At 43.4% G+C, this 14,962-nt stretch overlaps 1 protein-coding gene across 1 annotated transcript in view; it reads right to left on the reverse strand.

Annotated features, from left to right (window-relative positions):
* Positions 1–1,313: 1,313 nt before the first annotated feature.
* LOC106611612 (gamma-aminobutyric acid receptor subunit alpha-2) overlaps positions 1,314–14,962 on the reverse strand; it is a 61,618-nt gene continuing 47,969 nt past the window's right edge. Inside the window, exon 10 of the mRNA XM_014212000.2 lies at positions 1,314–3,430. Coding sequence (XP_014067475.1) covers positions 3,122–3,430 — 309 coding nt within the window. The 3' untranslated portion in view covers positions 1,314–3,121. The remainder of the gene's footprint in view (positions 3,431–14,962) is intronic.

The raw sequence follows: 14,962 nt of genomic DNA on the forward strand, positions 1-14,962 counted from the left end.
GGTGTGAACCAGAGCCAATCTGGGAGAGGAAGGTGAACTTGGAGGGGAGTGAATCAGAGACAGTTAAGGAGTTGATGGGGAAATTGGAGGAGAGAGTTATGAGAGAGCTGTTGTGTTGGTGCATGAGGCACGACATTCGCCCTAAGGAGCGTGTCCTCAGTTTAATGCCACCTGAGTCAGCTCTCTGTACTCGTCCTGAGGAACGTGCTAGCCGTCTGGTGAAGACTGTGCCGGCACCACGCACCAGGTCTCCAGTACGCCTCCCCAGCCCTGCACATCCTGTTCCAGATCTCCGCAGTCGCTTTGAGGAGAGTGTTATCGTTCCGGTACAATGTGTGCCGGTTCGACGCACCGTGTCTCCAGTGCGCCTCCACAGCCCGGTACGTCCTGTGCCAGCTCCCCGCACTTGCAGTGTGAAGGTTGTCATCTGTCCAGGACACATTGTGCCAGCTCTACGCTCCAGACCTCCAGTGCGCTTCCACAGCCCGGTACGTCCTGTGCCAGCTCCACGCACCAGGCCTCCTGTGCGTCTCCCCAGCCCAGGACGTCCTGTGCCAGCTCCACGCACCAAGCCTCCAGCGACGGTCGGCAGTCCAGAGCCTCCGGCGACGGTTACAATCGGCAGTCCAGAGCCTCCGGCGACAGTTTCCAGTCCAGAGCTTTCGGCAACAGTTCCCAGTCCAGAGCTTCCGGCGACAGTTCACAGTCCGGAACCTCCGGCGACGGTCCACAGTCCGGAACCTCCGGAGACGGTCCACAGTCCGGAACCTCCTGTGACGGTCCACAGTCCGGAACCTCCTGTGACGGTCCACAGTCCAGAGCCTCCAGCGGGGGTTCCCAGTCCGGAGCCTCCAGCGGGGGTTCCCAGTCCGGAGCCTCCAGCGGGGGTTCCCAGTCCGGAGCCTCCAGCGGGGGTTCCCAGTCCGGAGCCTCCGGCAACGATCCACGGTCAGGGGTCCTCGGCAACGATCCACGGTCAGGGGTCCTCCGCTGACGATCCACGGTCCGGAGTCCCCGGCAACGATCTACGGTCCGGTTCCTCCGGTGACGCTCCACGGTCCGGAGCCTCCGGCGATGATCCACGGTTCGGTTCCACGGAAGCGGAGGGATCCGCGAGCGGAGCGGGGTCTACGTCCCGAACCGGAGCTGCCACCGAGGCTAGATGCCCACCCGGACCCTCCCCCATAGAGTCAGGTTTTGCGGCCGGAGTCCGCACCTTTTGGGGGGGGGGGGGATACTGTCACACCCTGACCTTAGAGAGCCTTTTTATTATCTTTTTTGGTTAGGTCAGTGTGTGACTAGGGTGGGTACTCTAGCCGGGTATGGTTCCCAATCAGAGGCAATTGTCTATCGTTGTCTCTGATTGGGGATCATATTTAGGCAGCCTTTCCCACCTGTTGTTTGTGGGATCTTGACTTTGTATTGTTGCTTTTAAACCCTACAAGGCTGTACGTTTCGTTGGTTTCTGTTTTCTTGTTTTGTTGCTGGTTCACCTTAATAAAAGATGATGAACCCAAACCACTCTGCGCCTTGGTCCGACCATTCTTCCAACGACGTTCGTTACACAAGCTCTGTCAGGTTGGATGGGGAGCAGCTATTTTCTGGTCTCTCCAGAGATGTTCGATCTGTTTCAAGTCCGGGCTCTGGCTGGGCCACTCAAGGACATTCAGAGACTTGTCCCGAAGCCACTCCTGCTTGTCTTGCCTATGTGCTTAGGGTCGTTGTCCTGTTGGAAGGTGAAACTTCGCCCCAGTCTGAGGTCCTGGGTGCTCTGGAGCAGGTTTTCATCAAGGATCTCTCTGTACTTTGCTCCGTTCATCTTTCCCTCGATCCTGACTAGTCTCCCAGTCCCTGCCGCTGAAAAACATCCCCACAGCATGGTGCTGTCACCACCATGGGTCACATGGTGAAGGTTCTACAGTTGACATGCACTGACCTTTTATAGACAGGTGTGTGCCTTTCCAAATCATGTCCAATAAATTGAATTTACCACAGGTGGACTCCAATCGAGTTGCAGAAACATCTCTAGGATGATAAATGGAAACAGGATGTACCTGAGCTCAATTTCGAATCTCATAGCAAAGGTTCTGAATACTTATGTCAATAAGGTATTTTTGTTTTTTATTTTAATAAATGAGCAAAAATGTATAAAAATGTATTTTAGGGTATTGTGTGTAGATTGCTGAGGATGGGGTCTGAATACTTTTCGAAGGCACTGTACTTAGTCTGAGCCAAATGACTACACAGGACATCTGAGATGGTGAGATGCGTGGCTGAGGCTACGGACCTGTCCGTGTCTGACTGACTGTCAGACTTCCCTGTCTGCTACCATGATTCTCCCTCCACTGAGATCATTGATGCTCCCACCCTCCCTCAAACACTTCAATCAACCCCTTCATCCATTCCATTTTAAGGCTACACAATGGAAATAAGTCAGACCTTTTTGTGTTATCCCTGTCATGTTTTTAAATGTATGTACTGTGGGTAAATGTTTTTTTTTTTTTACTGGCAAATAAAATCAATTAATCAATCATTACACAGTATCGTAAATCAACACACAAAAAACATTGTTTGTTTTGCTTATGTTGATATTTTGTTTAACAAAATAATATACTACATTGCAATAAAACATAAGCATTTAAATATTTTCACCTTTTTTTGTATTGGCTTGTATAGAAAAAGATAACTTTATACATAATTGAGAAATACTGAGAAATATTACATACTTAGCCCACAAAAAAACAAAACAAAATAAGATGAAATATAAAAAAAATAAGATTTTCTAAAACTTTGACTAAAATAAACATCTCGAGGTTCCTTTTATAAACTTTTCAATGGTCAATAAAACATAAGCACACAAAATAAATGTATTGTTCACTGATTATATCACGAAACACACAAAAGTCATGATTATACATTTATGCTGTATTTACAAAGGCCAGTTCTTTCCAAAAGCACTGCAGAAAGTGGTGTAGAAAAAACAGGAAAGAGAGGGACACAAAGCAATCCAGGGCTTGTCTGTCTTGTACCAACGAACCAAGAGTTAGCAGATACCAGTCGTATTTGCTAAGTCTTTTAGTCCCGTAATTCGGATATATTACAATGCAGGAGGGAGAGGCCTCTAGGTTGAGGGCACCATATCCTTTATATAAGGTTCTCTGTTTAAGTATGTGGCCCAATAGACTAAGTTGAAGCTGCTAAACAGGACCGGGAACATAATCCTCGAAATCCTATCGATTTTGCTCACACTGTTGAAAGTCTTCTTTGGGTCTGCTTTGCCACCCACCTTGCCAACCGCCATGTTGGGGTCAGCAGCGCCGCCCTTGGCGATGGTGGACAACCCAGAGTCTTTGGTGATGTTGGGTGCATAGTTGGCCACCGCCACGGCGTACGCGTTGTTCTTCTTCATGGCGGAGGCCTTCTCTTTTTTCTGTGGAAAGAGCCAAAGTTAGTAGCTAGCAGTCATCAGACGGACCTGTCACTTCCGGCTAGCATGTGTTCCAGACAGACCTAGATGATGAATACACCCAGGGGAGGTTCTTAATAATAATTAATGGGATCTGGGATAGGGTAATGCATCAATCTAAATGCAGAGAAGTGGCAGAATGAATGCCAGCCGGGTCTTGGATGTGCTGTTGAGCACCATACTGTCAACATTTTAGCAGAGAATTACTATGTGACTAGCCTGGTTGCCGTCTCTGTTCAGCTATTACATTCCACTCCTTGCCACTCCTGTCATTTGCCAATAAGACTGGCCTTTCTGCAATCGTCAAATATGAACATTCTATCATTAATGAGCTCGAGGAGATCAGAGGATTTGATCCTGATTCGATAACCCTCACAGCTGTCATCCAATCACAATGTTTATGCAAATTAGACTGATAGGCAAAAGCTGTAACTTAATTCATACATTTGATTGGAAACCTTCTTACATTCTGATGTTATACATTTTATTGTAAACATAAACATTGGGCGCGGAGAGAATAGACGATTCGCGTTTGTTGCATTATTACCACCAGCCAATGTGATCACATCATACCAGAGAAGCTCTCGCCATTCAAACTTCTCTGCCAGTTCATTGTAAACACTGTAAAGGTTCTTCTTTCCTCTAATATATATATATAAACTATATTGCTACTTCTGGGACACTCATTGGGCTAGGCTACTGGTTCAAGAGCTATAAGCTTATGGAGAGAGATGCCAGTGGAGATGCCAGCGGAGATGCATAAACTGGCCAAGAAGAGAAGAGTGAAGACCGAGATGTGTAAATTAGAAGTTGGGCTATTAATCCACCATACGTATGTAAGCTTATATATTGGGTCTAGCCTAAACCTACTACATTGAATGTAAGTCAGAGACAAAACAATATTTTTGTCTGACGCACGTTTTGTGCCAATGAATTGAAGTTGAACATCGTTAAATGCGTCAGTTTAATGAAATGTGGAATAAAAAAGGATAGTGCCAAAGCCTATTTAATGAAACCCTGTCTGTTGACGTAGGCAACAGATTGCAAAGTAGGGAATCCCCGATTCCCCACTGAGTTCCTTTTTTGGAAATGGCAAGTTCACTTTCTCATCCATAAACGCATATGAAGTGCAAGTGCGCTGTCCAGCAGCACCACATCAGCAGGATGGAGGGCCTTTTTGTTAGGAGAGACGTCTAACGTGGAATCGCTAAAATAATGATTATGATCACATTTACTCAATTGAAATATGTGGCCTATAGGGACACATATACAGTACATTTTGGCAGCTAAGCACGAGTGATCAGTATCGTCTTATTGTCAAGACATGATGTAGAAATATCTTCACGCCAAAAATAAAAACCACCTAGCTTCCGTCATAGACTCAATTGAATGAAAAACAATTAAGAATTACAGGGGGCAGTTTGAATAAACTAATCCTGTGCAAATCTTCCTCTGGAATAAGGCACATACTACTATAATAATGACATAACCAACATCTCTAGTAGGCCTAAGGTCTCTCTCTCCCACCTTTAAACTTTACTTGTCAAATTCTAGGTTACATTATATTAGCATTATACTATAATGTAGCCTAGGCCTACTTTCTGAGAGACTACAGCCAAGATTTGAAGGTGAACCTAGGTTTAAATATGTTTTTAGAAAATGAGAAATGTGATTTGCGCTTTGATTGATGGGTCCTTTTAGTGCTGTGTGTGTGTGTGAGTTCGCTAATTCTCTCTGTCCATTCAGAAAGTTTCCTAAAGTAGCCTGTCTAGACTACATATATCAAAATTGTAAAAAGTGAAGCAAGTCATGATCAGCATCTGTGCAAGTAATAGGGCTGGGAAGTATGCCGTATTTGACTATTTGCAGCACATGCAACAATTTTATAAAAATAACATTTATTTCACCTTTATTTAACCAGGTAGGCCAGTTGAGAACAAGTTCTCATTTACAACTGCGACCTGGCCAAGATAGAGCAAAGCAGTGCGACACAAACAACACAAAGTTACACATGGGATAAACAAAAGTACAGTCAATATCACAATAGAAAAGTCTATATACCAGTGAAATATACCTGCTGGAGCGCGTGCTACGGGTGGGTGCTGCTATGGTGACCAGTGAGCTGAGATAAGGCGGGGCTTTACCTAGCAAAGACTTATAGATGACCTGGAGCCAGTGGGTTTGGCGACAAATATGAAGTGAGGGCCAGCCAACGAAAGCATACAGGTCGCAGTGGTGGGTAGCATATGGGGCTTTGGTGACAAAACGGATGGCACTGTGATAGACTACATCCAATTTGCTGAGTAGAGTGTTGGAGGCTATTTTGTAAAGTGCCCACTATTATCTTCTAACTATAGAATTTGAATAATCATGATTTTTCCATGATTCCAACAGTTCCAAGTGTTTTGATCTAAATTGCAAGTGAAATCGCAATTGCAACATTCGGTTAAAAATATGGCCTCGGAATTATCTCAAATGAGTGCATAAAATACATAATAATAATGTATGAAAATGCAGATTTTTGGAGGGGGTTAAAGTTGAATGAACAGTATAAAACAATCAGAATGGAGAGAGACGCATTGAAATCACTTAGAATGTATGACCATCCTAGGGTCATGCACTACTCATAAAGAAAATGTAGGACTTTTATTATTCAAAACCATAAAATACAGTCATACCGTGAAAAAATGTAAAAATACTGTGATATGATATTTTGGCCAGCACTAGTGAGGAATGATGACAGGTGCCAGTTTTGCGTTTCTTTCCTCATTAATGGGATGCAACTGAACCAAACGTAGCTTGATTGAATCTTGTAGGATAATATTTTCCACATCATTATTTCCTCTCTAGCTACTTTTAACAACATGATATTGCATTGACACTGCCTTCTCACAAAGAAATGGCTACAGCAGGCTGTAACTCAAACAGGAAGTACCAGTGTACCAGTGATGTGCTCAATACGGAAGTGGTCCGATGAAGCGGATGCTAAGCTACAGGACTGTTACGCTAGCACAGACTTGAATTTGTTCCGGGATTCATCCGATTACATTGAGGAGTTTACCACATCAGTCACCGGCTTCATTAATATCTGCATCGACGACATCGTCCCCACAATGACCCTACGTGCATATCTCAACCAGAAGCCATGGATTACAGGCAAGATCCGCACTGAGCTAAAGGCTAGAGCTGTTGCTTTCAAGGATCGGGACTCTGCCGACGAGCCATTAAACAGTCAAAACATCAATACAGGACTAAAATCAAATCCTACAAACTGGCTCTCACACTCGTCTGATGTAGCAGAGCTTGCAAACTTTCACGGATTACAAAGCGAAACCTATAGCCGTGAGCTGCCCAGAGCCTACCAGATGAGCTAAATTCCTGTGAGTAAGACCATTAAACAGGTTAACATTCACAAGGCTGTGGGGCCAGATGGATTACCAGGAAGCGTACTCCGAGTGTACTTTCAACCTCTCCCTGACCCAGTCTGTAATACCTACATGTTTGAAGCAAACCACAATAGTCCCTGTGCCCAAGAATGCCAAGGTAACCTGTCTAAAGAACTATCGCCCCGTAGCAGTCATATATATGTAGCCATGAAATGCTTTGAAAGACTGGTCATGGCTCACATCAACCCCATCATCCCAGACACCCTGGACCCACTCCAATGCGCATTCCACCCCAGCAGATCCACAGATGACGCAATCTTTATTGCACTCCACAATGCCCTCTCCCACCTGGAAAAGAGGAGCACCTACGTGAGAATGCTGTTCATTGACTATAGCTTAGCATTCAACACCATAGTGCCCTCCAAGCTCATCACTAAGCTCAGGACACTGGGACTGAAAACCTCCCTCTGCAACTGGATCCTGGACTTCCTGATGGGCTGCCCTCAGGTGATGAGGGTAGGGAACAATACATCCACCATTCTGACCCACAACACGGGGGCCCTCAGGGGTGCGTGCTTAGTCCCCTACTGTACTCCCTGTTCACCCACGACTGGGTGTTTGCGCATGACTCCAGCACCATCATTAAGTTTGCTGATGACACGATGGTGGTTGGCCTGATCACAGACGACGATGAGACAGCCTATAGGGAGGTGGTCAGTGACCTGGCAGTGTGGTGCCAGGACAACAATCTCCCCCTCAACATCAGCATAACAAAGGAGATGATTGCGGACGACAGGAAACAGAGGGCCGAGCCCGCCCCCATCCCCATCGACAGGGCTGTAGTGGAGCGGGTCGAGAACTTCAAGTTCCTCTGTGTCCACATCACTAAGGAATTATCATGGTCCACACATACCAACAGCACCCCACAAACAACACAAAAACAAAACACCCACTATACAACACATTCCCTAATGTGATCAACATATGTTTTCCAAATTTTGGCAAACAATTCTGTTTTTTGTTTACATTTATAATATACAAAATCCAACAGTATGCAGCTAGTTAGTTCAGTCCTCTAGTTTGTTATTGAGGGTGAATGATGACTATACATTATTTTTTACAGCAAAACATTATCGGATATTGATCACCAATATTTACATTTCCCAACAGACATAATCGTGGAAATGGATGGATATAAATTCCTAGACACAATGAAATGATAGCCCATATATCATCCCAAAATCGTGGCAGTTTATCACAGGACCACAGCATACAGAATGTAAAGGGTTCCTTTGTGCCTTATTTCATCTCTAACGGAGATGTGACATTTCTGGGTGCATTATATGCATTCTGGCAGGAGTGTAGTAAGTCCTATGAATTATCTTAAATTGCATTAGTTTATGTCTTAGGTTGTAGAGGCAGGTATGAACATTTTAACATATCTGTGACCAATGGTTCTCCTCAATTTCTTCCTTTAGATCTGTTTCCCATTTCTTTTCCTTATAGGTTCTGAACCATCAGGTAGAGTTTCAATCAACCCTTGATATAACTTGGCAATCAACTTCTCTGGCATAGCAGCTTCTTTCAGTATTTGTCTTAGGTTCATCCAGATTATGTTGAAGCGCTTGAACAAGATTTCTGAGTTGTAAGAATTTAAAGAAATCGTCCGTGGATAATCCAAATCGGTAGAGATCCCTCATAATACACATGCTCAAAATGTATGATGCCACTTTGGAACCACGACTTAAAGGTGTTGTCACATCTGGAGGTAAGGTGTGGTTATTCCAAATAGGGGTGCCTGGTGATATTTGTGCTTTCCACCTCATGAATTTGTGTAGATTTTCCCAAAAATGAATGGGATTGAGAATCATTGGATTGTCTGTTTTTGTCTTCAATGCCTTGGACCCGAAGTAGTGAGTATACAAAAATATAAAGGCAACATGCAACAATTTCAAAGATTTTACTGAGTTACTGTCACGGACTCCCCCGGTACTGCTGCTCATTCCGTGTACCAGCTCCGGAGGTCCAAGTCACCGGCCTCTAGGCGTCACTGAACTGTTTCATTATGCACACCTGGTTCCCATTCCCCCGGATTAGTAATTGTATATACTGTATGTGCCCTCTGTTCACCATTGTTTTGTCGGTTATTGATCCCATGTCCTTTAGTCTGTGAGTACCTGTGATTTGTTATTTCGGCTTTCGTGCTGCGTGTATTGTGCACTTGTTATTACGGGTCTCGTCCGTGTATGGTTGTGCATTTGTTATTATGGGTCTCACCCCATGCAGTGTATTGTGGGTCTCGTCCCGTGTATTTAATAGAGCTTTTATCTCGCTCTTTTGTTTGGGTTACATCCCTGTGTTTTTGTATACGTGTTTGTTTTGGGCTTCTTCTCTGTGCATTTTCATGGCATGTTGTATATTTTGGGTGGAGTATTAAAAACCCCCCTATTACGAATTCCTGCGCTTGTCTCCAATCATTTATACAACGTGACAGTTACCGTTCATTTAAGGGAATCAGTCAATTGAAATTAATTCATTAGGCCCTAATCTATGGAATTCATATGACTGGGAATACATATATGCATCTGTTGGTCACAGATACTTAAAAAAAAACGTAGGGGAGTGAGTATCTGGTGTGACCACCATTTGACTCATGCAGCGCGACAAATCTCCTCTGCATAGAGTTGATCAGGCTGTTGATTGTGGCCTGTGGAATGTTGTCCCACTCTTCAATGGCTGTGCGAAGTTCCTGGAACACACTGTCATATACGTCGATCCAGAGTATTCCAAACATGCTCAGTGGGTGACATGTCTGGTGAGTATGCAGGCCATGGAAGAACTAGGACATTTTCAGCTTCCAGGAATTGTGTACAGATCCTTGCGACATGGGGCTGTGCATTATAATGCTGAAACATGAGGTGATGGCGGCGGATGAATGGCATGACAATGGGCCTCAGGATCTCGTCACGGTATCTCTGTGCATTCAAACTGTTATCGCTAAAATGCAATTGTGTTCGTTGTCCGTAGCTTATGGCTGCCCATAGCTTAACTTCACTAGGGTAGGGAGCAGCATTCGGAATTCTGGATGAAAAGCTTGCCCAAATTAAACTGCCTGCTACTCAGGTCCAGACGCTAGGATATGCATATAATAGATTTGGATAGAAAACACTCTAAAGTTTCCAAAACTGTTAAAATAATGTCTGTGAGTATAACAGAACTGATATGGCAGCGAAAACCTGAGGAAAATCCATCCACGAAGTACTATTATTTTGAAAGGCTGTTTTTCCATTGAAAGCCTGTCCACCATACAAAGACCTAGGACCCAGTTCACGATCTCTATGGCTTCTTCTACATGTGGCCAGTCTTTAGGCATTGTTTCAGGCTTTTACTCTGAAAAATGAGGGAGATACAGCACTTTCAATGAGAGGACAGTGGAAATTTCCAGACATGAGTCCAGCACGTGATCGGGAGCGCGCCTTTCTTGTTTCTCCTTTTCTATTGACGAAGCTTTTGTCCGGTTGAAATATTATTGATTATTTATGACAAAAACAACCTGAGGATTGATTTCAAACATCGTTTGACATGTTTCTGCGAAACTGGATGTTGAGAGCGCGCTTTGTGCCTTTGGATTACTGAACTAAACACACCAACAAAACAGAGGTTTTTGGACATAATGAGGGATATTATCGTACAAAATGAACATTTATTGTGTAACATGGAGTCCTGGGAGTGCCACCAGATGAAGATCATCAAAGGTTAGTGATTAATTTAATCTCTATTTCTGACTTTTGTGAGTCCTCTCCTTGGCTGGAAAATGTCTGTATGGTTTCTTGTGGCTAGGTGCTGTCCTAACATAATCGCATAGTGTGCTTTCGCCATAAAGCCTTTTTGAAATCGGACACTGTGGTTGGATTAACAAGAAGTTTATCTTTAAAATGGTGTATAATACTTGTATGTTTGAGGAATTTTAATTATGGGATTTCTGTTGTTTGAATTTGGCGCCCTGCAATTTCACTGGCTGTTGTCGAGGTGGGACGCTAGCGTCCCAATGATACCAGAGAGGTTAACTCACCATTCATCCGTGAAGAGCACACTGCTCCAGAGTTCCAGTGGCCATCACAGGTGAGCATTTGCCCACTGAAGTCTGTTACGACGCTGAACTGCTGTCAGGTCAAGACTCTGGTGAGGACGACGAGCACGCAGATGAGCTTCCCTGAGACGGTTTCTGACAGTTTGTCCAGACATTTTTCGGTTGGCAAACACACAGTTTCATCAGCTGTCTGGGTGGCTGGTCTCAGACGATCCCGCAGGTGAAGAAGCCGGATGTGGAGGTCCTGGGCTGGTGTGGTTACACGGGGTCTGCAGTTGTGAGGCCGGTTGGACATACTGCCAAATTCTCTAAAACAACGTTGGAGGCGGCGTATGGTAGAGAAATGAATATTCAATTCTCTGGCAACCACACTGGTGGACATTCCTGCAGTCAGCATGCCAATTGCACACTCCCTCAAAACTTGAGACATCTGTGGCATTGTGTTGTGTGATAAAACTGCACATTTTAGAGTGGCCTTTTATTGTCCCCAGCACAAGGTGCACCTGTGCAATGATCATGCTGTTTAATCAGCTTCTTGATATGCCACACCTGTCAGGTGGATGGATTATCTTGGCAAAGGAGAAATGCTCACTAACAGGGCTGTCCCCAATAACAACAAAAATCTTGGTTGAAATGTTTAAACTTATCTTTCCATATATAGACAGACACACATGTGTTTGAATAAAACCAACTACATATGCACTGAGCTTGTTTGATGCTTGAAGCACACTGTTTGATTAAATAATTAAGACACAAATGACTCAAGAAAGAGCCCAATGTCGCAGCCGGCCGTGACCGGTAGACCCATGAGGCGGCGCACAATTGACTCAGCGTCGTCCGGGTTAGGGGAGGGTTTGGCCGGCCGGGATGTCCTTGTCCCATCACGCTCTAGCAACTCCTGTGGTGCGACATTGTGTCAAGAAGCAATGTGGCATGGCGTGGTCGTGTTTTGGAGGACGTACGGCTCTTGACCTTCGCCTCTCCCGAGTCCGTACAGGAGTTGCAGTGATGGGACAAGGCTGTAACTACCAATTGGATATCCCGAAAATTGGGGAGAACAAGGGGTAAAAAAAAAGAAAGAGCCCAATGGTTACACTGTGTTAACAAAAATTACAACAAGTGCCTGTGTGGTATGTTGTCTCGATCTCCACCCTACTGCAGCAAAAAGGCACCACAGCACAGCAAGTGTTTTATTGCGCTGTCTGCGCTGAAGCTGCATCATAATTTCATCCATTTAGAATCTTACTTGTTCTGACTGAAAAGTTCTGTTACCAAAATCCCTAATTTGTTTAGGAAAAACAGTCCCTATTCCCTCAACCCTTGCTCTCTCAACGTGAAACATGTAAGCATCGTATGCATGTGATCAATAGGGCCTGACCTATAGCGTATCATAATCACATCAATAAATTGGTTATGATAGCAAAATGGATGTGGAGGACTTGAAAAAGAAACTCGAAACGGGCGAATGTTACTGGTTGCTCAGGAGGGAAAGGGGAAGTCAGATCTGTGGAAGACATTGGAAACTACTGGAGATCAAGAAACAATAGGGTATTGGAGCAAGCATTGAGTGATTGAGTATTATGTGTGCCAAACAGTTGCTGTTAGATTACAATATTTAAAAAAATTCTGACCATTTGGAACAGCATAAACAACACTAAATAAATAAGTGTACCAGACAGTCTGTTCTATAGAAGAAGAAAAAAAAATATATAAAGCCTTTATTACAGCAGACTAAAAACAGTTGCATGCTTTCGTGAATTGCGTTTTATTGTTTAGGCTAATTATTCAAAGCTCCATTTGTTATTTTATTTTAAAACGAAAATTCTTGATTGTATTTCAATGCATCAATGTCTCCTATACTGTGTGATGGCATGAACGAATGAATGATTGATTGATACAGTAGCCTATATATTGAAATATAGGACAAAGTAAGGAGCTCTTAGGCCTACAGCTCAATGGTGGTTATACAAGATTACCATACAAAGCCTACTCATGATAACGACATGACTTATTGTTATAATGATGATCATAATAATAATAATTGTAATAATAACAAAATAAGGAGATTAAGAAAAAGGAGGGTATAGGAGTGAGAGTTGCGTGCATATGCATAATAAACAGGTGCTGTTAGATTACAATATTATTTTTTCTGCCTGTTTGTAACAGTGTAAACAACACTAAATGCATTATAAATTATTCCAGTCTGTTCTAATGGAAAACAATTCTAAAGCCTTTATTACAGCATAGCAAAGATTAAAAACAGCCAAATCTGTGAAATTACTTTATCTGATATTTTTCAGTTGCTTGAGGGTTGGTGCTCACGGGATCAGCAGGCTATTAAACACTCAAACAGGCAACATAAGCAAGATCTGTCTTATTTCTGTAGATATATATGGATGATTTATAAAGCCAGGCACATTTAACAGTTAGGCTATTGATTACAGACCTAATTAAGTTGGGGTTTGCTCTCTCCTCAATTTTCTTAGACAGTTAGGCTAAGCCCTATTCGCATGGGACTACTATTACTTGAGAACATTGGTTATGTATTTATTACCACAGACGTCCGTTATTCCAGAGGACGATTCGGAAGGGATTCGTTTTTTTACAGCCTCCTATAATTCTTTCTTTTTTTCCAATAAATTGACAGTTATGACGGAAACCTGGAGGTTTTTTTCTAGCCGTGAAAATATTTTAACACGTCCAGGCGATAGCAGGGCTACACTGATAACTTGAACTTGGTTCCCAAATTTCTAAACCATACCATCCATCTTTGGTATTGTGTAGCCATAATATTTGAATTGAGGAAGTGTGATCATAATCATTAGGATATTTTAGCAATCCGTAGTATACGTCCCAAATGCCTCCCAACCTTCAGATGTGAGCTAAACAGTGCACTTGCATTTGAGATGCGTTGTAAGGCTATTGATGCGCAAGTAAGTGTATGCTGTTTGCAATCTATTAACAGCAAGGGGTTACATTAAATAGGCGCAAAAAAATGTACTGATGCGTTTGGCAATATTCAATTCACACCCACGAAATATATGAACAAAAACATTCACTGTGAAAGTTGATACATGTAGGCCCTTCGTAGGCTATGCGCAGCACTTCATTCAATTTATCGAATCAGTTATTGTTTTCTTGCTCAAACCATGAGCATCACCTGTCAAACTCCAATATTTCTCTCAAAACACAGGGATGTCGATTCGCACGGTACTAGTATTATCAGAAGACCTTGGAGTTCGCCCCCAAAAAACTGTAGGTTATTCTGTCTGGAATTGTTACTCTCCTACCATCTCCTGACATGGCAGATTCGGACGTGACTAAAATGACAGATGTGGTGTTTAGCGCTTGTGCACATAATTGCATTACCTGACCACCCCCAGTAAATCTAATCCCGACGAATAGGGGTTAAAGCAAGGGCTGTTCCCTCGTCTCTACTGCTGTTGCCTCTGCCGCATTGTTGCCTCAATCCCAATGTACTGGTTCATTTTGCTATTATGAACATAGCAACATAGGGAAAGGCGCCAATTCTACGGCGCATTGAAGATTATGTTTCACAACCCCGGACAGCGACCATATCCAACACCGGATAAAGCGCATTTGTTATAAAATAATATTACATTTATTCGTGTTGCACCATTATTTTGACATAATACAACCATATACAATTTCAGTATCACGTTTTAGAGTGATGACCATGCCATCCCCGTGGCCTCCGCAATGGACTAGTCCACTGAGACGGGTGCGAATCAGACAGGTGTCTTGTGCACCATTAAAAAAATAATAATAATTGCGACTGCTCAACTAAAGAAATCTCGGTCGACCAACAGCCTATCGACCGGTGGACTAAATGGGGTCAACCCTAATTTGTTTACATCCCTGTTAGTGAGCAATGCTCCTTTGCCAAGATAACCCATCCATCTGACAGGTGTGGCATATCAAGAATCTGATTAAACCGCATTATCATTACACGGGTGCACCTTGTGTTTGGGACAATAAAAGGCCAATCTAAAATGTGCA

This window comes from Salmo salar, chromosome ssa09, assembly GCF_905237065.1.
Source record: "Salmo salar chromosome ssa09, Ssal_v3.1, whole genome shotgun sequence".
Taxonomy (NCBI): domain Eukaryota; kingdom Metazoa; phylum Chordata; class Actinopteri; order Salmoniformes; family Salmonidae; genus Salmo; species Salmo salar.